Consider the following 27,137-nt stretch of genomic DNA (forward strand, 5'->3'; position numbering starts at 1 on the left):
GAAGGGAGGGGGATGTGATGCTGCTCTCGGGGTCTCTGCAGGCTGCAGAGTAGGAACGATGACAACTGGTGCGATCAGCTCTAAAAGGCGTTGATCAGCATTTGCAGATCATGTTGTTTTTCCACTGAGAAACGCTGCAGATTATTCTTCTGGTTGTCAGCCTGGGAATCGAAACTAGGAATCTAAATAAAATCATTGAACGATTCCAGGAAAAACAGAAAGTTATTCCTGGTTCCAAACGATGCCTGATGCCCAACCCTATCCACCAGTGCCTCATGAGAAACAGGTATCTAACTTCCCTCCTGGTTTTGTTACCTAAAAAAAAAACAAAGTATAGCCAACTAGTGGATAAACAGAAGTAAGGACGAGTGAAACTAATTACAAAATACCGCTTTGCTTTACTGCAGCTCCGAAATAAACTAATCTGTGTGGGTATGACTGAATAAAGGACAAGACTGTGTTCTTATTCTTTACTTCACATCATTTCTTTTTCTTTACACTGACACTTTGCACCACTGACTTGTTTTCTAGCTCTGTTTGCAGCAGGGCCTGGAGCGGATGAGGTGGAGCTGTCTGTGCCGGCGAACAGATCACAAAGGTTTCTTGCAGTCAGTGGAAAACAAAGATGAGCATTCAAACTTGCATCTATATGATACAATGTGAATTTAGCTGCAATATCAGGATTTCAAGTTATTACTGAGTGAGTTTCCATTTTCCATATCTCACGAAGAGAAGGTGTCTGTTTTTCTGTAGATATAGGCAGAGGCATAACCTCTGTATGAATGCATTTTTAAGGCAGCATCGTTACTGGTTGGGAAACAAGGAGGTAAACTGCAGTAGGAAGACCCAGGCATGAAGCATAAGTAATCACTGCAGACAGACTTGTGTTCCTCTGTCAGGAAAACAAGGATCCGTGACTCCCTGAAGGAAGCTGCCCATGTGCTTTATTGGTCTCATTTGTTCCCTTACATCTTTGTCTCCTTCCTCATGTTTCCTGCTCTAACCTCAGCTTCATCCTATCCTTCAATGTCTCCTCCCTGCTTGCTCTATCATCTTCCCCCTCGCGCTCACAAAAGACAATATCTAACCCCAATCACCATCCATCACACGCTAGATTTTTTTTCATTTGCCTCTTCAGACTGAAGAAGCTCATTATGAGACATTTCAGAGTCGAGCATCACCTGCGGGGCCCTTTCCGTGTGACACCTGTGCCGCTAACGAAAGCTTTGTGAATCCTCTTTTTTCAGCAGGAAAGAAAAAGTGGAACCGCATAGAAATGGAAGCCGAGTTTTTAAATAAGCCAAGGTTATAAACGGAAGCATATGGCAATATAGAGCAGGGAATCAGTGGAAAATGAGGACTTATTCCTGTGAAAATTGACAGAACCCACAAACAAAAGTGAGTGGCGCGGGAATGCAAATACAAATCTCAGATTTCTGGGAAGAATATGAATGAGGCACAAAACCTGCGAGTCCTGCAGAAGCCACAATAAATCCAACTGCAGTCTTTCTGTCTCCGTTGCTTTGTGTTCCTTTCTGAAAGCCTCCAATCTCTCTTCCTCTGCCAGACAGAAAGAGGGGAACACCAGCTAATAGCCCGAGGCTTCAGAGAAGAGCTCACAGGCAACGGGTAGCAGGAGTCAACAGAAGGTCACGAAAGAGGAGAGGCAGACGAAGAGTGAGTCAGTGAGCCAAGAAACAGTGATTCGCAGATGTCTGAAAATACTTGGCTTACATCAGTATTGAGTTGCACCATCAACATTTCAACTAAACCCTTCAGCATTGAGCACTTTCACTTTCAGAGTACTCAAAATACAATTATTCTTTAAAATAACAATGACAGTGATGCACCAATAACACATTTTTAAAAACCAAGGACACAAAGTTGCTACATTTAAGTACTCAGATACCGAGTATCAAAACAAGTACTATTAAATGTCATTACACTCATTAAAATTTACTTAGAAATTGTTTACATATGAATAGTGTGTCTCCCAGCACACAATCACTGTGACAGACGGAACGAGGCGACGAGTACCTAACTCTTCTGTGACCAATAGTCAGCCAACCTTAATACTGCTGTCTTTAGTTAGACTCAAAATAAAAACTCTATTTCCAGCTAGAAAACATGCAAACTTCTCCTGACATTAGTGTTTATGTTTGAGTTGCTGGCTGCTTGGTATGTATTACACCTGGCCTTTCCTCAGGATGAAAACATGACTTGTTGCATCGGTGGTGCTACTCACCGACACACAAGAAGAGAGCAAACAGATCTTTCCACTAATGAAAATGTTCTCAGCATCATTGATAGAGGCTGACTGATATAGTTTTTTAAGGCCGATGCAGATTTTAAAATAATTTTGTTGCGACATCTAAAGCCAATTTTCAAGGTCGATATCTATGTTTTCACAGCACACTGACTGTGAAAAACAACCGAACACTCACTGTGTGCAACATAAATTAAATAAGTCAATAAATATCTTATTATTTATTGAACTTCAAATGAAAAACAAACTCAAAACATAAAAAAATAAATTTCAATGAAAAAATAACGTGTGTTGGGGTCCTTTGGGGTGCTTTCTTCAGTTAAGTAGTGGAGGCAGTTGGCTACACAGGTACCTGATTTATTTATTTTTTTAATTGGTTTATAAAAATAACTTGGGCCCATGGCCGAAATAGAAAAAATTTAATATATCAGACTGGTATATTGGTCGGCCTCTAATCATTGATAATAACATCTTATTTAAGTCTGTGTTGAAATTCTGATTGAATTTTTTATTGGTTCTCTACACACAGAGAAGAAGAGCTTGTTTTTACCTTCCTACTGAGTTTCGGCTACTTCTGTTGCCTTCTTGTGGAGAGATAAAAAAAAAAAAAAGTTCTCTAAAAACCTCTGCCAATAACATGGCTCAGACCAAAACCCCCCAGTTGTTGGCCGAGCCATGCCGCCGCACTTTCGCATGCACTAGGGTCCTCCTCTCATTACCCGCTCACATATTTAGCAACAGAACACCACTGGTGTGAGAGGTTCTCTACTCAATAATATCAGAAATGGAGAAACAGCCGGCTGCTACTTCAACTCTGGGACAAACTACCAGAGTCCTGCATAGAAAAACATCATTTGTTCTCAAACATCGGACAAAAGATGTTTGACCTAAAGAACGGCGACTGGTGTTTAGCGCACTGTTGTTTCCTCTGGCGATGCGGGTTTCTGGTGAACGCAGATCGCGGGAAGTTCCCCGAGTGGAGTGGTGAGTGATCCGTGACCTTGCTTGTGTTTAAAAGCCAACTTAATTTGCAGATTTGCTATTGCAGCTTTAAATCAATGCTATAAATAAGTGGTGTGTTCAGCCCAAAGTGGTACATTGGCAGTTTTTTTCTTCTTCTTTATGTGTGGCTTGTATTCAATTTATGGTGCATTATTACAGCTTTGAGCATTCGTGAGCAAACTAGATGGAAACACCCGAATCAGGTCCTGTTGGAGGAGTACACCCGTGCTATTGGCCAAATACTCATGGCTGGTATCGGTACATCTTAAGCTCTTAACAAGATAAACCAACATTACATTTTTTATGGCCAGCTCTTGTATAGAATTACACTACAATCATTCATTCACCCATTCATACATGCACTGATAAGCTAGCCGAAGCTACTACAGAACTGACACAGACAGAGCCTGGGTTTGAACCGGAAACCCAATGATTACAGGGTGTACTCTTAACCCCTCAGCACCACTGTGCTTTAGCTCAGCCTACATATTTATTAAAAATCCCATCTCCATGACAGAAATGATGGCAGCTGCTTTTGACCTATTCCAAGTGACTCATACTTTAATTGTGTCGTCTTTCCTGTTCATGTCGAGACTTTTTTGTTCTTGTTTCAGGTTTTATTATATGAAGGGGAGGATTGGCATCTAAACGAGGCTGCCCGATTAAAAATAAATAGACCAAGTAAAAAAGGCTAACCTTGATATGAATCACACTCGCTGCATGCAGTCATTTGCTTATCAGATTACCTTGTTTCCTTTCAGCCGTTAGAGAAAACCCAGCAACCAACACACGTCTGAATTTGTCGGTTTCCGTGGCTGCAAATGACCAGTTTGGACACCTGCCGCGGTAAAGCACTGAAGCTATAATTGAGAAAATGACAATTTATGAGCGTGTGTGGGCCTGAGACTGAAAATAAACAGGCAGCAGTTGAGCTTTCTCCATAAAGACTCATGACTCCTCAATAAAATGCTATTCATGAGCTGTTCTAGTAGAACTGCATGTTCTTTTTAGGGATGTCCGATATTATCGATTTACCGATATTATTGGCCGATATTTGGATAGAAATGTAATATCGGAAAATATTGGTATTGGTTTTTGAATGACACAAACACAACTTTACATACCATGCATGCAAACCATGCATATTATATATCAAACCCTTCGGCTATTTCTCCTCTCACTAAAAATGTCAAAATATGTAAAATCTGATGTATAATTTTGATGATATTATAATTTATCTGGCACAAAGTGTATTAAAATGCTGTGGCTCCAGCATTTCCCAGCCAAACCTGAACTCACCATCTCTCGGCGCACACTTGATTACATCATCAAACCGCGTCTTTACTTGCAGCATAACGTGTAGCATGTAGCATGTGAGAAGAGGATTCGCCAGCATGTCTTTGATTTGGAATTATTTCAATGTGTCTCTGGACAATAAAATTGCCATTTGTGATTACTGTAAAGCGGAGGTTATGTGAGGAGGAATCAAGACGATTCTTTTAATAAGTCGAATTTAATCGCCCACCTCAAGAAGAATCATCCAGAGCTACAAGCAACGTTTCTGCAGTAAAACGATAAAAAGAAACAACATGCCAGACCCCCCCCCAAAAAAAAACCCCAAAAAACATCCAGTTGACCGTTAATGAGCTGATCGATAAAAAAACAAAAGTACAAGGACCACCCCAGAGCGAAAGCCATTAATCAGAAAATCATGGAGTGTATAGCACTGGAAAACCAGCCGTTTTCAATTGTGCAAGACACCGGATTTACTAAACTTGTTGAGTATCTTGAGCCACGCTTTGCCATACCCAGTCGTAAGTATTTTACGGATGTCTGCTTGCCTGAGTTGTACAATTCAGTGCACAGTCAAATTGAGAAGCTAATTTCAGGTGCTGTGTCCATCAGCTTCACAAAAGATATCTGGTCTTCAAGTGTTAGCCAGATTAGCATGCTAAGCTTGACTGCACAATGTCAAGGATAAGGACTTTGTGTTGAAAAAGGCTGTACTAAATTCCCAAGAGTGCCGTGGTTCTCATACAGCTGCAATGATCTCAGCTTCTTTTGAAAAGATTTTTGACGAGTGGAAAATCCCCAAGGCAAAAGTGCATGTTGATGTGAGGGATAATGCACGCAACACGGCTAAAGCTACGATGGAGTTTGGTGTGAAAAGTCTGCCATGCATGGCACACACTTTGCAGCTGGTAGTGAACGGAGGTGCCCTGTCTCAACTCAGCATCACAGATGCTCTGGCTGTGGGAAGGAAAGTGGTTGGACACTTGAAGCACTCATCTCAAGCTCACAGTCGTTTGGAAGACATACAAAATGAACTAAACTTGCCTGTTAAAAAACTGCAACAGGATGTTGCCACCAGGTGGAATTCCTCCTTTTATATGATGCAGAGTCTGGTGGAGCAGAAGAGGGCTTTACGTGCATATGCTGCTGATTGTGAACTCCCTGTCACATTAACCGCAATTCAGTGGGGAATTCTAGAGAAAATGACCAGCCTACTGGAACCCTTTGAACAGCTAACCAGGGACATCAGCTCCTCCATGGCCACTGCTGCAAATGTAATCCCCAGTGTGGTGCCCCTGACTTGGCTGCTTACCAAAAGTGATGAAGAACATGACAAAGGGGTGAAAACAGCCAAATGCACTCTACTGGAATCCATCAATGATCGTTTCAGTTATGTGCAAAAAGAACCCCTTTACGCCATTGCGACCATGGTTGATGCTCGTTACAAAGACCGTTATTTTGACATGGACAAGAAGGAGGAAACACGCAACATGCTTCTGAAAGTTGTGGAACAAATGAAAAAGACCAATGGCTTTGAAGATCAGCAAGGTGAGGTTGCAAGTGCCAGTGCAGACGATCCAGTCCAGGAGGACCAGAACCCCCCAAAAAAGAAAGCCCGAACTGGAAGCCCAAAACTGCAGGACATGCACCAAGAAATCCTTGAGGAGAATGAACCTAATGAACAAGCAGCTACAGGGGAGACGGCATCCCAGGTGAGTTAGTAATACATTGTAGTAACAAAATGACTGTATGGTAATTCACGTGAAAATTTATATGAAACTAATAAACATTGGACTGTGAGTGCTTTGAGAATAGCTAACACAGTTCTGTTTCTGTTTTGTACATTTGTCTCTCTTTAGGTGCATGCATACCTGAGAGAAGCCACCATTTTCAAGAAGGAGTGCACCTTCAAGTACTGGAGTTCCAACCAGACCCGCTTCCCTGCTGTTTCCTGTGTAGCACATAAGTACTTAACTGCACCCTGCACCAGTGTTGACAGCGAACGGCTCTTCAGTGCAGTTACCCAAGTCATTTATGAGAAGCGGAACCGTATTTGTAGTAATAATGCTGAAATGCTGATTTTCATTCAGAAAAACCTACCTCACTCACAAGGATGAGTGAAAACTAGTACAGGAACCCTGTCCCATAACCCAGTCAACCTTAATGTTTCCTGGCACGTGTGTGTGTGTGTGTGTGTGTGTGTGTGTGTGTGTGTGTGTGTGTGTGAGACCAGTTTGCCCAGCTTGTTTAAATCAGAAACTGCGCTGATCCTGCTGCTGTTTTGTAGTCCAGCTCTTTTCGAAATAGTTCAGTAAATAATCTAGTGTTTGTGTGGTGGCGCTTTGCAGCTGACCGAGAGCATAGCTTAACAAGGGCGCCGATTAGAAGCACTCGTCGTTCCACGGCCCTTCGCGGCGCATCGCCGCACTTCCGTGTGTTCCGGGCTTTAGCAAGAACACAATAGCTATATATTTCATTTCAAAATTAAATATACTGTACAGCTATTGTGAAATTTAGAGAAAGAACATAAACTCAGAGAATTTTTAAATTGAAGAGAACAACTTCTCTGTAAGGGAAATAATGCCCAGTGTACAAGCTGAAATTAAAAAAGGCCGCTTTTTAAATTTGTTGTATTGATTTGTTCCCTAAGGCAACAATGGCCAAAGTTCCAGGTGAAATCATTAAGAAGCCATTGATCCATGGTCTCACTCCTTCATTTTTCTTTAAACCCAAAGGAACAATGACACATTTTCATTCTTCTATGTCCTAAAAATCAGATTTGGAATGTTGGCGTTCTCTGACATTACACATCAGGGTACAAAAAGTCATTTCTCCTCCTGATCACTTAAAAAGCTTTGGTGTCCTCTGTGCTGCACATCACATTGCAGACATGAGGCACACGTGATTGACTGCAATAAACATCTGAGATGTGTCAGCAAGTGCCTTCAAGAAATAAGAAATGTGCTCTTTTCTCATCCCAAAAACGGAGGAAGAAACAAATTCCCCACAGACCATAGCAGGCAGCTCCATGTCACATTTGTCCATTTCTATTATGCTTTTTTTATTTTTTCTCTTCTGAGCAACCATCAACTGTCAGTCTGATGAGATAAACAGTAAAAAAATAAAAATAAACAAGGAAAGAAAAGAAAAGAAAAGGAAGAAGAAGCAGGACATAGAAGGAGCTGCCAATCATCTCCTAATGAAACGAAAGCCTCTGACGTTATCTCTCCAATTAGTTAATAAATTGGACAAAGTCTCTAATTGTGCAAATTGTTCCTCGGCAGGGTAGACAAGAACAACGGTGAAGTAGAATAGGAAAGAGTCGATCTGAGCCGGTGATGGACGTGCAGTAGAGACAGCTGGGGAATTTATCTTTGTCCAAGATTCCGCTTTGATGACTTTGACGTGATTCCCTTGCTGAATTGTGGAGCAGGACTGGTCTGTGAGGAAGGCAGGAGGCCTGAGATAAAGAAATTGCCACATTTAATAACCAGTGCCATACCTTCAGGACCTGCAAGAGCAGCAGTGGCTGGTGTGGGTCTCATAAAACTCCAGATATGCCTTTCATCTTCGCTCCACTAAAGGATTTCCAAGGACAGATAAAGGCCATAATGCAGGTGCAGATGTCGAGCAAAATCTCTGAAGGACTTGGAATCATATGTGATATCGCATTGATGCCCAAACGTATTTTCTTGTAAACAAAGATATTCTTGCTCCTCTCCAACTCAGACCCCACATTTCATTCACTTAGCTCTTGCACATTATTCTTCATTGCCTATGCCTGTGCAGCAATCACTCAAAGGCACAAGATTCTGTAGCCAAAACCCTGATTTAGACAAGCAAACATTAACAATCTCCTGAAACTGAATTAGAGTCTTTTTAAGTGCTGCTTGTTTGATTTTAGAAATGAGAAAGCCCGGTGTTCTCTAATAACACGGAAAAGAGAAAAGTGAGACAAAGGACAATCTACAAATCAAAAGGCGCTGTACCTGAAACCTTTGAAAATCAAACATCAAATGGAGGTTTTTAGGTGAACACATAAATCGATGCAGTTCACTGCATTTTCTGATTGAAATCAAAATGGGTTTGGACATCTGATTAAATTAGATGTTATTAATTTAATGTACTGCCTTTTATATAGACTGAATATAAAGTAAATTTGTAGTTACAACAATGACGGAAAGATCTAGGTCTGAGGTGGCTTTTTTTCTCTTCTTGGTTTTCTTACACAATTTGTAAGGGTGCAGACTGATTAAAACCAAACATTCAGGTTAAAAGACAAAGCAAATCCCCACAGCATTAGTCAGAAACCCTTTAGTTTCCTTTCAGAATCCACATTTTCTATGGGATACCATACTATAAAATACTCCCACAAATGTGGGCCATTGATTGCAAATGAGATCTGTTCGTTTTCACACACATAAAAGTGATTTCCCTAACAAATCCATTCAAGCCCATGTTGCAAAAATAAGTACACCCCAATTATAGTCTTAGGAGAAAAGCCACAAGACTACAGAATTCAAAGTAACAGGCGTTCAATCACAGGTGAGACTAATGATTTGTTTAAGAGGTGTCCAACAGACAGGGCATTACTTAACAAAGAAAAGCCCTTCCCTTTTCATACTGTCAGCAACAGCTCCACATGGAAGGGAAATGTCACAAAATCTGAGGAAGGAAATGATTTCTTTACACAGAAAAGGTGAGGGCTACAAGAGAATCAGCAAAGCTTTACGTATCTGTTAAAATACTGTCACAAAAGTGATCCAAAAACTCAAGAAAGATGGAAGAACAACCAGAACGTTACCAGGCCATCCATGGAAGTTAATATCTCGACAGGAGCATCTTCTGACGAAAAGGGTTGAGGAAAATTGCCATGCAAGTTCACCACAGTTAGCTAAAGCAGTAGAAAGCCAAACTGGAGTGATCGTTTCCCGTGACTGCAGAGGAATGGCATCCATGGGTATCGCTCACGATGAAAGCCTCTCCTACAGCCCATGCACATAAAAAGCACACCTAGGATTTTCTAGGGCCCATGCTGAAAGAGATGAAGAACTATGGAGTGATGAGACAAATATCACTGTTTTTGAAACTAATGGTTTCAAAACTGTATGGCGTCATAAAGGTCCTCTCCAAAGTCCCTCCCAAATGACCGAGCTCCTCGCCCTATCGCTATGACTGAGCTCAGCCACCCTGCGGAGGAAACTCATTTCGACCACATGTATCCACAATCTTGTTCTTTCTGTCATCACCCAAATCTCATGACCATAGGTGAGGGCTGGGACGTAGATTAACCAGTAAATCGAGAGTCTTGAAGAAAATGGACAAAAGAGGGAGGATGTAATGTCCACTATGATTGTTAGAAACCAGGGTGTAAACGCATTACTAATAGGAGTATTCCAATGGCACCACTCGCATGACTTGGACAGGTGTAGTTTTGGTTGGACCACCTTTTCCAATAGCACAGTTTGGTATGCTCCATCAACCTTATCTCACATTTTCAGTACCTGCATTGTTGGGTTCCTAGCATGCTGACCTGATCCAAAAACACAATATCAGCGACTGTCAATCATTGATTGGCTAGTGGGTGGAGACACTGGTTGCTCTAGAGCAGTGGTTCCTAACCTGGGGGTCCCATCCCCCACAAGGGGGCGCCAAAGCCTCTCAGTGGGTCGCCAGGGCCTCTCCACTTTAAGGGGTTAAAACTTCATTTATTACTTGTTTATAGCCTACATTTTGCTCACATTTTTTTCATGAGTGAAAAGTTTACTGATATTAAGACAGGAAATAATTAGTACAGAGAAAGTAACACACTTTTAAGAACATTTTGCTCAGCTCACTGTTTTATTTTCAAGTGTCAAAAGTTCATTAAAGATAGGACTAGTTGATTAATCACAGCGTTTACAGTAAATAATCTAGTATAAACAGTAATATACACATTTAAGTACATTTTGCTCAGTGTATTTTTTATCTGTCAAACGTTTATTGAAAGGAATGATTGATTTATCAGTGTTTACAAGAAACAATGTGTTCAGAAAAGTAACACAAACTGTCAAGCACATTATGCTCTGTTTGGATTTGTTAATGACTTTGTTCTGTACTGGAGCCTACTATTACTGTTATCTATTGAATCAAAGCATATTAAAATGTGCTTGAACAATTTTATCATTTCTTAATGTTTGTACAGGAAGAGAGAATGGGAGGGGGTCGTCAAATATTTTACTGGTAAAAAATGGGGTCCCTTGGGAAAAAGGTTGGGAACCACTGTGCTAGAGCTTTCTGCCTGTTGCCTGAGCTGTAGATCACTGCCTTTTTTGTGCTGTGTTGTGTTTTTTACGTGGCATACAGATCACCTCACACTGTTTTACTGATCAACACGCACTATTTTTGTCTCGAGTAAAGGTCGTGAGTGGTATCCCCAGCATGCAATGAAGAGCGCACCAACTGTTGTGGAGCTGACACGAAATGCTACACAGAAGTGAGCCGTGTTAACTCACACTGTACCGAGCTTTTTCTGGCTGAGTAGTGTCATTAGAAAAGGCCTTATGTGAGAACAGCTGGGCTGATAACAGATGACAAACAGCTGAAAAACTTTGTGGCAGGAATGATTAAGTGGCAAAGAATACAAAAAATTTAGCCAAAACTAGACTAACCTAAATTAACTGCTGTATTCTATCCAACCTATATAATCTTGGGACCCGCGGTGCAGCTTATCCCAACTCTCAGGAGCTTTACAAAAGCCCACTCCGGCAAGATTTGCACCCCACAAGACCCTAGTCTCAATGCTGGACTCCACCAACATTAACCAGAACCTAAAGAAATGGCCCAGTTCCATTCATCCACTTCATGATAAAACCAGTGCTCATGAAAATCTTAGTTTAAGCCCTGGAAATGAGAACATCGTTCCTTCATGAACCAGCTTTGTCCCCTGCCTCAGTGAGTCTTTCTCTGAAGCTGCATGGGCCAAAGTCCGAGGGGGATCAGCTGATAATCCTCGGCCACTTCAGAACGGATAAAAGCACAGCATCTGTTTGAGATCACGTCTCATGTAACTGAACAATGATGTACTTCTACAAGTAGACGATTGATCCAGGCTACTGGACACAGTGGGGGAGCTTAGTGATGGGGAGCGAGGCATGAAAGCAAACACCCAGCGGTTAGTCGAAACAAGTCTTTCCTCTGAGAAACAGCCCCGGCAGTCCCAGTTAATCTCATTATGGCTGCTGAATTTTCCCACCACTAAAATTAGGTGTGAAACCAAGAGCATAAATCCTCATGTTTTTCTAGCAACAGTATTTTAATTCCCTCTTGAACATCTTTTTCTTTTTTCATTATACCTAGAAAACACTGAGATTTGACATTTATATACAGTATACATATAAATCCCATGCTGTTTTTGTTAACACAGCTGTCTGTGAAAAACTGCCAAAGGAGGGAATAAATGTTGCGTTGCCAACATTTGATGGATGTTAATTTCAGCTTTAGTTATACTGGTTCATGGAGGCTACAGACTCCATCTCTTGTTTTTTACAAGGTCATGTTGGTGTAATAATTCAGCTTTATCGTGTTTGCAAAAGCTGTTATTTTGCATCATCTCGCCCTGAAGCTTTTTGCACCGAGAGATGTAGATAATAGGGTGTCATGCACTTGTGAGTGTTGGTATTATTCTCTGTACATCTGAGTGAATGCACGTCCTTATGTTTGATTCATCCGTCCTTCGCCTGACATCAGGCCAACATCCTTGATGATGCTTCTGGGAGGCGAGATGAAGACTCTTTGGAAAGCATCATCTTGTGACAACTCTGTCACATTATTTCATCACTTACAGGGGAAACGCATCAGGGTCTCCTCTGATGGATAAAAAAATATCACATTTCCAGCAAGGACAGGAGAGTCGATGCAACTGTCCTAAATATACTAAAATGGTGAAACGCATCCAGTGCAAGCGTTGGGAATGAATTAGAGACAGGACAATCTTCAGGTTCCATGGAGAGAAGTAGAACAGCTTCATTAGAACTGTTCCAACACAGATTGTGCTGAACTTGATTTGTATTCATTCTCCTGAACATGGGAGGGTTTTCTGGGCATGGTGCATTAGTCTGACGGAAGTCCAGACAGTACACAAACAACCAGGCTGGAAGAGCTGATGGCTTGGTTAGTCATCTTTTTAAAGTCTTGAGCCACTAGGTAACATCTGCTTTCCTATGCACAGGTTTATGTTTATGTTTATGTATTTAGCAGGCGCTTTTGTCCAAAGCGACTTACAAGTGATAATCGGCATATTGCCCTTGAGGCTAACAACAACAATAACAACAACAACATTGACATCAGTCATGGAGAGTAGGGAACAAGGAGTGGACAGTAGAGAGGGGGGACGGGTGCAGGGAGGGGTGCTAGTTAAGAAGATGCTCTCTGAAGAGCAGGGTCTTCAGGAGTTTCTTGAAAATTGAAAAGAAAGCCACTGTTCTGGTAGTGCTTGGTAGGTCTTTCTACATTTGTGGAACGATGCATGAGAAGAGTCTGGATTGTCCTGAGCATGGTGTAGGCACTGCTAGCCGACGATCCTGTAATGACCGGAGCGGCCGGGCCTGGACATAAGCCTTTGCAAGAGGATTCAGGTAGATGGGAGCCATACCATCTCGGACTTCGTATGCTAGTGTTAGCAATTTGAATTTGATGCGTGCTGCTAGCGGTTTATGTTTGTTCATTTAGGAGACGCTTTTATCCAAAGCGACTTACAATTTATAACCTATAGGGTATGCTGTGGTAGCCAGTGGAGCTCAATGAACAGAGGGGTGACGTGTGCTCTTTTTGGCTGATTGAAGGTTCTAATGTAATCTTTAAACGGGAGCTTGGTCAGTGGTTATTTGGTGTTATTTTCTTGGATTTGGCTGCTTAAGAAACAGTTAAACTCTGATCTTTAATTTCTACAGGCTCAGTGAATTTTAATAAACACAAGCACATAAAAACACTCTGCAGAGAGCCGACAAAATCATTTCTAGGGATGTCCCGTTCCATTATCGACATAGAAAGTAATTCGATATCGTCCCAAAAACACTATATTAGATTATACCGCATGAAAAATCTCCGACATAATCAGTCCGTTAAGGTTCACATTTTTGCAACCAGTGGTTAAAAACAGTTGTCATTTTTTCATACTTACTGTTATTGGCTCTTGTTCTCCGACTGAGTTAAATCACTTGATCAAGCCTTTCATACATTCCATACTATGAAATAGGTAAAAGTATGCATGATTTGTGCTGACATTGTAACGGATTGATATCGGTATCGGTCAATGCTGAAGGCTGCAATATCTGTATCGGAAGTGAAAAAGTTGTATCGAGACATCCCTATTACTGTCCAAATAACAACACTCCAGAAAAAATAAATGAATAAATAAATAAATAAATAAATGAATAAATAAAAGATTTTTATGCTCCCTGAATTTCTGCTTGGACCTTTTCAAAGGGAATATTTCTTCATGTGGGTGGATCAAGTGAAAAAGTAAGTTTTATTGGTTTGTGTCTTAAACTAATCTATGAATGGTGTTAAAATATCATTTTGATTCTTATTCTAAAAAAGCATGAATGTTTTTATCATGGTAGAGGTTGATTTTGTCACATTTGTACTATTTTACGTTTTAATCACAACTCAACAGCACAACTCTGCCACCTGCCGACACAAATCAGTGCCTGCAGCCTCCTTAAAATGTGAACCTAGGCATTCCATAAAGACAACTTCTGCTGTAAATAATTGCCTATAAAGGTTGTTGTTAAGATATTTATTTACGAGGTTGCTCATCCAAACTCAACTGAAGGATCCTGTTTCAGGCCAGTGATTTTTTTCTTTCTTTTATCTTAATTGTATGACATTCCGATACTATTATATACCAGATGGGCATTTGTAGGCTCGTCACTGAATTTTTTCCTCCAGTTTCATTATTTTTTAAATGTAAACACTACATGAGGTCCTGTCATGGTCGTCCAAAAGAAAATCTCAAATTTTTAAAGTAAATGAGCTTAATTTGTCAATTACCATACAAATTACAGTCACTTCTACTATAGACTAGGCTTGGGGCGATAACAAATTTTGCTGGATGACATAGTGTCCAATAAATTATTGATGTTAAGCAATATTATTGTCAATATTATCGAGACCAAAACAACCACTTATGGAATGTTAATATATCCTAATAATGCAAGTGCACCCAATGCAACAATTCAACCTTTATTTAACATTGGTATGTCACGAATCAGAACTTCTAAATAAACAAATAAAAATAAATAAATGCTAATAAAATAATGAAGGACTGTCACTCTGTTCAAAATTTAGCACCAAAAATAAAATAGACCCTGTCTTTCCAAAACAATAAATACAATGGCCTATCCAGTTTCAACAACCAAAACTGCACTTCAATTATGATAATAAACAACAATAATAATAGAGTTGTACATTTTTTTAACCTCGATTTATTGAGGCTGGAACATTTTTTGAGTTAATTTTAATCAGTCGTACGATTAATTGATTTATTGTTCATCGTCCCAGCCCTACTATAGACTAATACTGTATACCCTAATGAAATATTGCGGTTGGGAAATTATGAGTTCTTGATTGCATTCAGCAGTTCTTCAAACCATGGCAAACCCTCAGTTGTGTCTGATGTCCCACAGATCTAACAGTAATATTAAAGAGCACAATGGGCATCAAGTTCCGAGGATTACATTTTAAGCCTTTTGATATAAATGTCACAATTTTAACCCAAAACAATCAAATAATGATAATTTGCAATCAATAAACTCAAATCAAAACAACTGATGCTACTGAATAAATAAAGATCAGCTGAATCCAAAGTATGTGAAGAGAATTGGTCTCTTAGAAAACCCCCACTAACAGCACATTTCTATTCATCAGCTACGGCAGTGCTCTGGGATGTTTGATCATCTCACCCAGCTTGACATTGCTCGCCCTTCAACACTCTGAGCTCATGAAATTGCCGTTTTTGACGTTTCTGCAAATGGACACAATGAGGACCGCGTTGCATGAGCTTCATCTCCTAATGTTGGAGTCACGCCGACACCAACTCTGATACCTTTTGAGTAGAGATGAAACAGTTACAGGATGTAATGGACACTGCTGCACGGACAATAGGGGTGTATATTCTGGCAATACGGTACTTCTCATAAAACAGGGGAGACAATATGATATAAGGGATTATAAACCCCTTCTTAAGACTGAATTTAATAAGAAAACTCAGGCCAGATGCTTCCAGTGTTATTGCAAGATCTTGTTCCATCAGAATGAAGGCAGTAAAAAGTGCTGCCATCTAGAAATCAGAGTTAGAATTGCACCAGACAAAAGAAACAGTAAATGTTTGCGAGTAAATTATCCACAAAAATGTATACGCTGCTTTTAAATATCACTTCTGTACCACAACATGAAATATCTTGATGCTCTTACATCCATACTGATTATTACTGTATTCTATGATCACCCTATGGCAAGAATGTATTTTAAATTTTATTTAAGTGTATAAAGAAGGTTCTTTCAGAATAAAGTCTCTCCATATGCACAAAGTGCAAAATAAAAGTCCATGTGAAGAGAAAGATATGGAACAAAAGAAGTTGGCTGCATGCTACAATGCACATTTTCCCTTCTGTGGTCCATAAAATAATCTTTCTATAAAATATTCTTCACATTCAGAATTAGGAGTGTTCATATACTGGATAGATTAGCTAAGACTATTTGTTTCAGCATGTCCAACTACCGTCTTTACTCGTTCCAACAAGCATCAATTGCACCAAACAGAGACAAAACACCCCTACCCCCCATGCATGCACACAATAGAAACCCTAGGCAAATGTCACTGCAGTAATTATTGGCCTATTGTCTGCTTATAAGACACAACAGACATGATGCTGCATGCATCATGTTTGCATCCTGCAGACTATAATCAGGTGATTTATTAATTCAGCAGGTGCTGAAAAACTTATTAAGAATTACCAACAAATCAGGGAAGATAATACTGTTATAATAATAACCATTACGGTATTATTATTAATTATTATTATTATTACACTTTACTTTGTAAGATACTTTTTATACATTTTAAAAGTATAGTGATTATATCATTAACTGAAATATTTACAATAGCCCTTTCTATGGTTACGTCTCTAATTTGGAACCATTTTTCTGACATTCATTAACAAAAATGAAACTGGGCAACCACAGCAGCACACAGAACAGAACTATTCCCTGTTTCAGTCCACGGCAGCTCATCTGAAGTCCCTGTGCCCTGAAACAGCTGCTAGAAGAAGCAAAGAACAATCCTTTAAACAAGCCCAGCATTAATTGGAGCCCACACACGGACCCACTGCCTTTTTAATATCTACTTTGCTCCTCTGTTTGGAAACATCTGGGTTTCTTTGCCTGCTATGCTCTGCCTCTTGACTCTAGTGTTCAATGTTTTGTACAAATCTGTACACATGGAGCTGCAAATCCTGAAAGATGTGCAGCAGCATCTATTTCTGCAGATGCTCTGCAGGATGTGATTCGATTCCCTTTGTTGGGGAAAGATTTCAGCAGAAGCAAACACGCCACAGAGCAGCAACTTTAAACAATTATCAGGTTTAAGCTGCATGAAATGACTGCAAAATAATGATTTAACACATTGTACTAAGAAGAAAGTCTTTTTTTGTGTTACTAAAACAGTTTTAATCTGTTTATTATTGTCAAATGAAATGATTATGTCAACTGATTTATTTACAAAAAGCTGCTTCATGATGATTTTATCTTTTTTATTAGATTTTTGGGCATGCTTCATTTAAAAAAAAGTACACTATAAGATCATTTTGACACCAAACCCTGTTATTCGGTATTTTAAGTAGCTTTTATAATTAACTATTGCCTACAAAATAAAAGCTCTCGTGCATTTTTTAGGTTCCCATTAGAAAAAAATAGAAGCTGTTGCTTTTCATTACATTCATAAGAGAAAGTGTCAATAAATCACTAATACAATAATTTAATTAAGAAATATACTTTATTCAAGATGATTTCCTGTTAGTTTTTGCCCTAAAAAGGTTATGCAATTAAAACAAGCCCTGCTTTTTCCACAACTTGAACACCTCCGCGGATTGGTATGTCGAAACTGTCTTCCAAGCCGGAGACAGAAAATGTCCTCAGTGTGTCACCGAGCCGCTGAAGAAGCAGAGCAAACTTACAGCGATGGTTGCGACGCTTCCCCTTGTACATGGTCATAATGTACCGGTCCAGCTTGGCGCTCGTTCACGGACACCGGGCGACACGGAGAGATTCGGAGCTTCGACACGTTCAGAGCTGGAAATACAGTAAATTAGCTTCTCAGAGGCGCTTGTGGAGTTAGGACCGTACCATTCTTATAGACGGTGGAGACCGGGGGGTGCTGTCTCCACCATACGGACGGTACCATTCACATTGTTTATATTTGGGTAAGTAACCAGAAAAAAAAGATGCTGTACAGAAGCCGGGAAATGCCACGTCTAAATAAAAGCAAAAACTGTAGTTTTATTTTGATCCTTGGGCAGCGGTTGTTTTGAGCATGGTGTTGTGTTGGAATAAGTGTCCAAGTCACTGTTTCCCCACTCATGTTGGGGATATTTCACCCATTTGATGGGTGCTTTATTGTAAATGTTATGTTTATGTTTATTCATTTAGCAGACGCTTTTATCCAAAGCGACTTACAATTCATAACTTATAGGGCATGTTGTGATCTGTGGGGGAAACCGGAGTACCCGGAGGAAACCCACGCATGCATGGGGGGAACACGCAACTCCACGCAGAAAGGCCGTAGCCGAGCCGAGTTTCGAACCTGCAACCTTCGTGCTGCGAGGCAACAGTGCTAACCACTGCGCCACCATGCAGCTTCTGTTATAAAGAAGACACTTTCCAAAGAGCCTTCTTATTGGAAAATGAATGTTTATATCCATTAAGGACTTGAGCCAATAACAGCTGCAGCAGTCCATGCAATCTTCACTTTTTAAAACTTTAATTTGCTACAATTACATAGAAATCCACAATGCCTAGTCTAGCGACATTAAGAAAAAACAAATAAATTGTGGTCATGAATTACTAATCTGTGGCCACAATGTATTAATTTGTGAGAACAAGATATTTAATCCATGGCTAGTAATTAACTTGTGAGGGAAGTGTTCCAGAACTCGGCGTTCCAGAAAAGATCTCCCTAAAAAAGCCCCCAAATAGTTAACTTTTAGCTAATATTGGGTTTTCTCAAACGTTTACTGATCTTTCTTTTGAATAATACAACACATTTGTTTTCAAATCATCCTATTACACAGGTAATCGAGATGTTTACTTTCAGTACCATGGACAGCGGCACTGCATGCTGTGTCCTGCTACCATCTTCAATCACTTGACATGATTATTTTGTTGTTAGAATGCATTTGTCATCCTGTTTATGATCAAGCAAGCTGCATTTACGTGTTTTCTGGTAGTAACTTTGTTTTTGGTCGTGTGTTGTTAGTATTTCAGTTCCTTTTCTCATAGAAGTAAATGTTTTCCTGTTATAACCAATTTCAAAACGTGATAATTTCTAATTATAACTTAAATGGTTTCAAGGACTTCAAGATCATGTAAGGACTTACCTAATGGATGTACCACAAACAAACAAAAATCAACTCAAAAACAAAACAACTGCCCTCTAGTGGCAGGTTCTCGCATACAGATTAAGACCCACCCACTTTGTATATACACATTGGTAATTTTTCCTGATTAAGACATGAATAAAAAAATAAGATGGTCACTATTATATATATATATATATATATATATAATATTTTTTTAATTTATTTTTTTCACAGATTAAACGAATATTCTGCTAGAGGTGATTTAATAAAACATTCATGTATTGCTCAAGGTCTGGAAGTATGCCGCTCCCAGAACTCCTGTTTCTGTTGGTGTTGATGTCCTGCTGCTGCAGTAATGTGTTATTATTTATCATTTCACACCATCAATTGTTGTAAGACCAGTCTGATTATTATCCTACCCAAACAATGTCACTGGGACAAAAATAATATTTCATTCCCTCCTCTGGGTGCACCACAGAAAAGGCATATCTCATCTTACTTGCAAAGGTGGATTTGTGTTGCTAAGGAGACAAATATAGTGAATCAGAATGAATTTTGTGTAATTTATTCCACTATATTGCATTAGTGCAGTGTGGATAGAATATCAATCATTTTTTCTTCTTTAAAAAATAAATGTGTAGCAGAAGCAAACAACTGAAAAAGCCAAGGAAGTAGCAAGGATCCAATCAATACAGCTCCCCTATAAAACTGTTTCTGTCTCTACATGCACCTGAAAGAGAAATCGTCCTGCTAATTTTTCAGCTTTAAAGCTCAGAAAGATGGAATTCCCACAGCATGGATTCTGTGAACATGACCAAATCCAATAAATCACTGGAGATTTATTTACCGTTGGGGCGACGGTGGCACAGGAGTTAAGTGCTCGCCCCGTAATCGGAAGGTTGCAGGTTCGAGCCCCGCTCAGTCTGTTGCTGTCGTTGTGTCCTTGAGCAAGGCACTTAACCCACGTTGCCTGCTGGTGGTGGTCGGAGGGACCGGTGGCGCCAGTGCTCGGCAGCCTCGCCTCTGTCACTGCGCCCCAGGGCAGCTGTGGCTATTATCGTAGTTCATCCCCACCAGTGTGTGAATGTGTGTGTGAATGGGTGAATGACTGATTGTGTTGTAAAGCGCCTTGGGGGGTTTCAAGAACTCTAGAAGGCGCTATATCAAATACAGGCCATTTACCATTTACCATGATTACACATTCATGCACTGGACTAAAGGTCATTAGTGGTAAATGTCAAGCTTTGGTTAAAGTGATTATTCTTGTTTTAATTTATAATACATTGGAAAGTCATGTTGAATTCAGACAGGTTGGAATATGTCTGTGTTTATAAGTGTGGTGAGGACATCTGCTGTCCACGATAGTTCAATACAACACTGACAGAACAACGTGCTGAAGTTAGCTTCTGATTAGGATAGAAAGCAAATCTGCTTTTTCCACCTGGACCCTCTTTGACCTGCTTAGGTTGCAACACTACCATAGATTATTCTATAAAAAAGAAATACATTTTTATTCAATTAAAAAAAATATATATATATATATCCTTTGAGGAAAATTCAAACACGTAGGGCTTTTTAAATTTTTTTTATTTTTCTAACTGGTTAAAAAAATCGACTGATATGCGGTTTTCTATTGCTGATACCGATGCTGATTTATACAGGTCATGGTCAGCCGATGATGGATAGTGCAGCCAATTTTTTAAGGCGGATTTTCATAGCCTACCGTTTTTTTCTGGACTACAAGTCACACTTTTTTTCATAGTCTGGCCGGTCCTGCAACTTATACTCCGCAGCAACTTATATACCAAATTATGTAGGCTATACCGCACGGACCAGCCCCGGACCAGGAATGAGCTCCCCTGTCCCGCTGGGAATAAAAAACGTGCAGCCATCACCCGCTGGAGCCTGTTGCGCGCCGTTGCGCACTGGATCCAGCCCAGGTTTCAGCTCCTCTGCCCCGCCGTCACCTGCTGCAGCCTGTGGCACGCTGCTGCGGACCAACCCCGGACCAGGAATGAGCTCCCCTGTCCCGCTGGGAGGGTTTCAAACACTGCCATCCTCTGCTGGAGACTGTGGCGCGCCGTTGCGCCGCGTTGTTTATTCTGTCATTGTAATCGGTACTTGTCTTGCAATGGGAAATGCTTGGTCTCAGATTTTGTAAGAAAAATAATAAAATTTCCCCCCAAAATGCGACTTATAGTCCAGTGCGACTTATAAATGTTTTTTTCTTCTTCATTATGGCTGGTGCGACTTATACTCCGGAAAATATGGTATACATCGAGATGTTTGCCATCATATTTGCATGCTAATATGTCCCTAATAACAACAACGGATTCAAAACTTTCTAGATCTGAATTAGTTTTTCAACTCAGAATTTAACCAGATGTCAAATCTTCATTTTGTGCACTGCTCAGTTTTAAAAAGAAACATTAAACCAAATTGAATCAAACCGATCATCATACTTACCAAGTATTAAATAGAAAACAGGTGAATAAAAATAATTGTCAGTTGACAGACAGAGTATTTATTAAGCAGGTGTTTTTCAGCAGTGTCAACATACATTTAAATATGGCAGCAGCACCAGGCTGCCCATGGATGTGCTTGTTTTTAAATGCTAAAGAGGTAAATTGGTCGAAGCCAATATATAAAAAATGATAAATATTGGCCCGATATATCAACGGACCTATATATGAGCCCACTGATCTAGCAGCCCTATATATCATCTGGCCAATGTATTAATATATCGACTGACAGACACCACATTATAACAGTCCAATTTAAAATTAATGACATATTACATTTTCACATTCAAGTTTCATAGCTCACAAAGTTTCTGAATAGAATCATTTGATCCATGTTTGTAAAATTCTACTCATTTCTAAACAACACTGGTTCTAATGTTGTGCAAATGTGAATGAAACACTAAAATGACCTACAAATTTATTTTCATAAGTAGGATGAAGGTTTACCTGATCAGATATTGACTTTAATAAATGTAAATTTAATCATGAACAGTCTATTCTAAGTTAAGACAGCATAAGCTAAAAAAATAATCCACAGAAAAAAATTACTCTCTTGTACTTTTTTACAATTTAAAGAAACTTTTCATGAATCAAAAATAGAATTTTAATGAATTTATATTCAAAGTCGAATTCAAGGTCGAATAAATGACTCTAGGTTTGAACAATGCGTACTGTAGTTTATGAACTGTACCGATCCAAATGCAAATAAAAACACAAAAACATCATTTGTGTTGAATGTCAGTAAATGTCAAATTAAAATAACTTGAAATAACATGTTATGCAGAAACGATTGAAGTAATTACGCATAACTGAACTGTACGATGGATTAGGGCTGGGTGATATGGCCTAAAATCAAAATCACTGTAAATTGAGGAGTTAGCCTCGATAACGATAACTACATGTTTGTGCAAAAACAAAAGTTGTCCACTGGATGGGGCTGTTATGTGAATTGCTTTGAATAACGTTGTCATGTGACTCGAGGTGATTCATCTTCTTAAAGGGACGTGAATTGTTGCCAACTCACACACATCTTTTCATTTTTTATTACCCAATTTATTGACATGTGGGAAAAAGGATATCAGTTAGAGTTAGACATTTTGATAACAGTAAGTGTCCGATTCATTGCTCAGCCCTACGACGGATTGAAACCGAGTCATAAAGATCTCTGTTGAATTGACACCAACCTGAGTCTAATCTGAAGTGTTTGACATGCTCGAACATCCCTGGCTGAGTTAAAGCCTTTTTTAAAGAATGAGCGTCATATTTGGGGGAGATGAAGGGAAGTGGGCGATGCCCTTGGGAGCAGATTTTCTCCATGATAGATGTAAGCTGCCTGAGCCTTCACATCACATTGGCCTGTGACTCAGAGCCTCTCTGAGCTCTTTTGACAGCCACAGCTTCTGGCACAGAGTAATCACAAACGCATCAACCGCTGCAGCCGTTTGCTCACATCGTGCCTACAGAGCCTGTGTTTGTTCAGATTTGTCACAGCTGCAGCCCGTCCCACTCAGGGAGATAAAAACACTCTGATACTCCCATGATCCTCTGCTTCATTGAGGTTTGTTTCTCTATCTGTGCATCCTTGTGATGATCCTCCTTTAATGACAGTCTAGATGTCACACAGAAAGTGTTAGCACCATTAGCACGTGGACAACAACAGGCGCTACAAACGTGCTGCTATAACATACTCTTTAAAACCCTCCAGTGTGAGTTTAAACCACTGGAAATGGCGCTGCAAGGAGTTTTAAGAAGCCTCAAAAGAAAATAGAAAGGGAAATTCTGCCCTCTAGTGGAAAAGATACAGCATTACACATCAGCAGGATTCAGACATATAAATAAGAAATAAATCCATCATGCTTTCTCTGTGTTGTTCTTGTCTTTTGCTTAAAAAACTGAAGAAAGCAGCGAGGATTTTTAATGACAGCTTTTATAATAATTTATACACACACAATGTGTGTGTGTGTGTTTGAGAATTCAGCTGATTAGAATGTTACATCAATTCCAAAAAGAACTAAGCGACTCACTGCAGACGAACCACACCTGCACTAACTGATCTATATACATAAATGTGTTTCATAGTTTATTGGGATCGTCTGCTGTTAACTGAACCCACATGATGCTAAACATTCCTACAGATAAAACCTCATTAGGTTTATATCTAAGCTGCAGTCTAGATGATTCTTTTCATCTTGCTTCCTGTTTCCACTTAGCGTCTCTCTCTCTCTCTCTCTCTCTCTCTCTCTCTCTCTCTCTCTCTCTCTCTCTCTCTCTCTCTCTCTCTCTCTCTCTCTCTCTCTCTCTCTCTCTGTCTCTCTTCTTCTTCTTCCTTTCCTCTCTCACCATCTGCCGGGGTCAGTGGAGTGCAAAGAATCACATTAAGAAGTATTCAAATGTTGAACTAGTTGCGATTGGTATTCACACAAGCATTCATGCCTGCCAAATCTAATTCAGCTCTGACGCTATCAGAGCCGCGGCCGCTCATCCACTCAGCAGGGATAATGCAAACCACACAGGGTATCGAGGGGTTAGAAAAATCCAATAAAATAATGTCTCCTGGATGTAATGGAGCTACGAGGGGCCAAAGCAGTGAATGGTTTCAACCAAAAGGCCGGAAAAAGAGAAAGAAGAGGATGATTGATTTCACTCCATTTCTTATTCTGGCTGCTAAATGTGAGATTAACGAGGCTGTAAATTCTCTGACATAACTTAAATAGGCGCTGAAGACAAATGTGGATCAGCGTCTGTGGGATTACAAAGGGAGGATGGTTTTTTAAAGTAACCTCCATATGATGGATAAACTGAATAGTTCTTCTGATTAGTAACATAAAACTGTCATTTATTTTGCTAACCAAAATATTTCACTGCTTTTTTAAACCTTAAATAACAGGAATTATATGATCTAAACACCAAATAGTTCTAAATAAAGGCAAATATTTTAAATCAGGCATTAATTTTTAGACATAATCTTGTCCTTATTGACCCATTTTTGCTCCACACACTTTCCTTTTTCTAGTTTTAACCAGTTTTTTCAAAAGTGTGCATCCAACACATATACCTCAGATTTGAGCAACACAAACATGACACAATTTATAACAGTTTTTTTGTTATGATTTCAAATTGTATTGTTGTAGAATTGAAAACTGATTCATTTGCCTGTTGCTGTTTCAGCTAAAATATCCACAAAGCCCACTGTGATTTTTGCTTATGTACGGTGAGCCTCAGTGGCCTGTTTAAAAATAACTAGCGCCATTTTGCCACAAAGAGGAGGCGGCATCAGGGAGGCTTTGGTCATTCATAGGTGGTCAGCCTGTTGGGGTAATGTGGCGCCTGCTGTGCTTTACATGATGGTGATATCTCGCTGTCACAGACTTTGTTTCAGCTTAGACGTAACTTATTGTTCATCTCAACTGAAATCACGCTCCTTAAGTTCACGAGCCACTCTCCAAAATGTGGCTGCTCAAATTCCCCCTTAACTTCCTGGTGATCTGTTCTTTAGCCCTAATGGCCAGAAGCTTCCAGATTGGGGCAACTGTGGCACAGGAGTTAGGTGCTTGTCCCATAATCGGAAGGTTGCAGGTTTGAGCCCAGCTCAGTCTTTCGGTGTCGTTGTGTCCTTGGGCAAGATACTTAACCCACCTTGCCTGCTGGTGGTGGTCGGAGGGACTGGTGGTGACTGTGCACGGCACACTCACTTCTGTCTATTAAAGACAACGGGGCATTGTGGGGGGGGGGGGGGGGGGGGGGGGGGCATTTTCCATGGACATAAAATAATATTACATTACAATATATGTTATATTATATTACTTACATTACATTATATTATGTTACATTATTCTATATTATATATTCATATTATATTATATGTTACGTTATAATATTTTATATTATATTAAAATAAAATATATTATAATATAATATAATGTAATAATATAATGTATTACATTACATTATATTCTATTATTAACCTAGAATGTAAAACATAAAAATTACAGTTAAATATCAATGATCAATACTATTGACCAATTCTTACTTGTTATAATTGGCACCAACATAAAACTATTGTCTCCATTTGTACAATGATTTTCACATTTTCTCTCATTATGTGATGTCAGTTCCAAGTAAATCAAGTTCAAACAGCTTCCTTGCATTTATTACCTGCAGTGTGCATACATTTGAGTTGTAATAATCACATCATACCACAGGGTGGCGCTCCCTCACTACAGAGTCACATCCTCCAGATCCTCATGTGATCCACACACCGAGAGGGGACTGAAACTGTCTTGAACCATCCCTTCAAACCAAATTAACACTTGATGAATTTGTCTTTCCATGATAACAAGCACTCGTCTTGGCTGGGGCTCAAATTCAGTTTGACAGAACGAAGGCAGCTCATTGGACGAGGTGCATAAATACAGACACAGCTCATTAACAGTTCTGTCACACAGTTGGGCCTCAGAGACAATGGTGACACACTTTCAGCTCACTGTTTCACTTTTAAACTCAAATCTGTGAGCTTTATTAAACACAAAATAAAGGTTGCTTAAATATTTAAATAAAAGTGACTTCCTGTAGCCCATCTTTGGACTAATAAGGGTATGCAAACAAGCCACAAGGAGTTGTCAAGGTCAGGATTGCTCTTGAAACCAGCTGCTATCTTTAAAAAGCAGCTCCTCTCCACCCACTGCTGTTTGTCCGACTTTCCTTGGAGACACCAGGCGAACATCTGTGTTCCCCCGGATCAGCACAGCCAGCACTTGTTATTAAGGATGTCTTTGGGTCTGACTCAACTTTTATCTAAAGTGAGTTTCACCAAGCCTAACGGGGAGTTCAGTGTCTTAATCAAATCTACCGTGATTGTGCAGAACATTCTGGACACTTTTTGCACAGAGGTCAATTTATGTGGAGGACATTACCCCCCCACCCCCCACCCACCCCCCCACCTCCACCATCCACTGCCACCCTTCATGCCCCTAATCGAATCGTTACAGTCACCAAGGAGGAGACACTCATAAACAAGAAGAGTCCATGTTTCAGAAAATACTTTAAGGTGGAAGTAGCGACTGCTAGAATTTCCAGGGGTTGATGCTGATTTGCATGGATTAGAGAAGCTCATGGCAGAGTTTTGTTGCAAAAAGGGGACAGACAATTGTTTTCAAGTTGCCGACTATGGCTCAGAATTGCTCTAACCCAGCCTTATGCATGACTGACCTCTACAGCTACCTAGACATTGACCTACACTGATCCCTGACCGCCAACTCTCACCTAATCCTCCTTTTCCTTCCTGTGTTTGACCATTCCCTGTTAATCCACAACATCTCTGCATTTAGAATTGGTGCGTTAACTCTTTCAGCGTCCTGGATTCAAGCTGTGTTCCTGGATTACCTCCCCTGACTCCAGTTTAATAAACCTTTCCTTGCTGCCCGTTACAACCTGTCTCTC

General features: G+C 39.9%; 1 protein-coding gene across 4 annotated transcripts in view; it reads right to left on the reverse strand.

The window, feature by feature from the left end:
• Positions 1-27,137, reverse strand: part of LOC107382586 (RALY RNA binding protein like) — a 169,907-nt gene that overhangs the window by 41,337 nt on the left and 101,433 nt on the right. Inside the window, exon 1 of one of the 4 annotated variants that reach the window (XM_054751404.2) lies at positions 17,776-17,947. The exons of the other annotated variants lie outside the window; for them this stretch is intronic. Within the exon in view, the coding sequence (XP_054607379.2) occupies positions 17,776-17,812 (37 nt within the window). The 5' untranslated portion in view covers positions 17,813-17,947. Of the gene's footprint in view, positions 1-17,775; positions 17,948-27,137 lie in introns of those variants that run through there. 4 annotated transcript variants of the gene reach the window in all.

This window comes from Nothobranchius furzeri, chromosome 7 (genome assembly GCF_043380555.1).
Source record: "Nothobranchius furzeri strain GRZ-AD chromosome 7, NfurGRZ-RIMD1, whole genome shotgun sequence".
Taxonomy (NCBI): domain Eukaryota; kingdom Metazoa; phylum Chordata; class Actinopteri; order Cyprinodontiformes; family Nothobranchiidae; genus Nothobranchius; species Nothobranchius furzeri.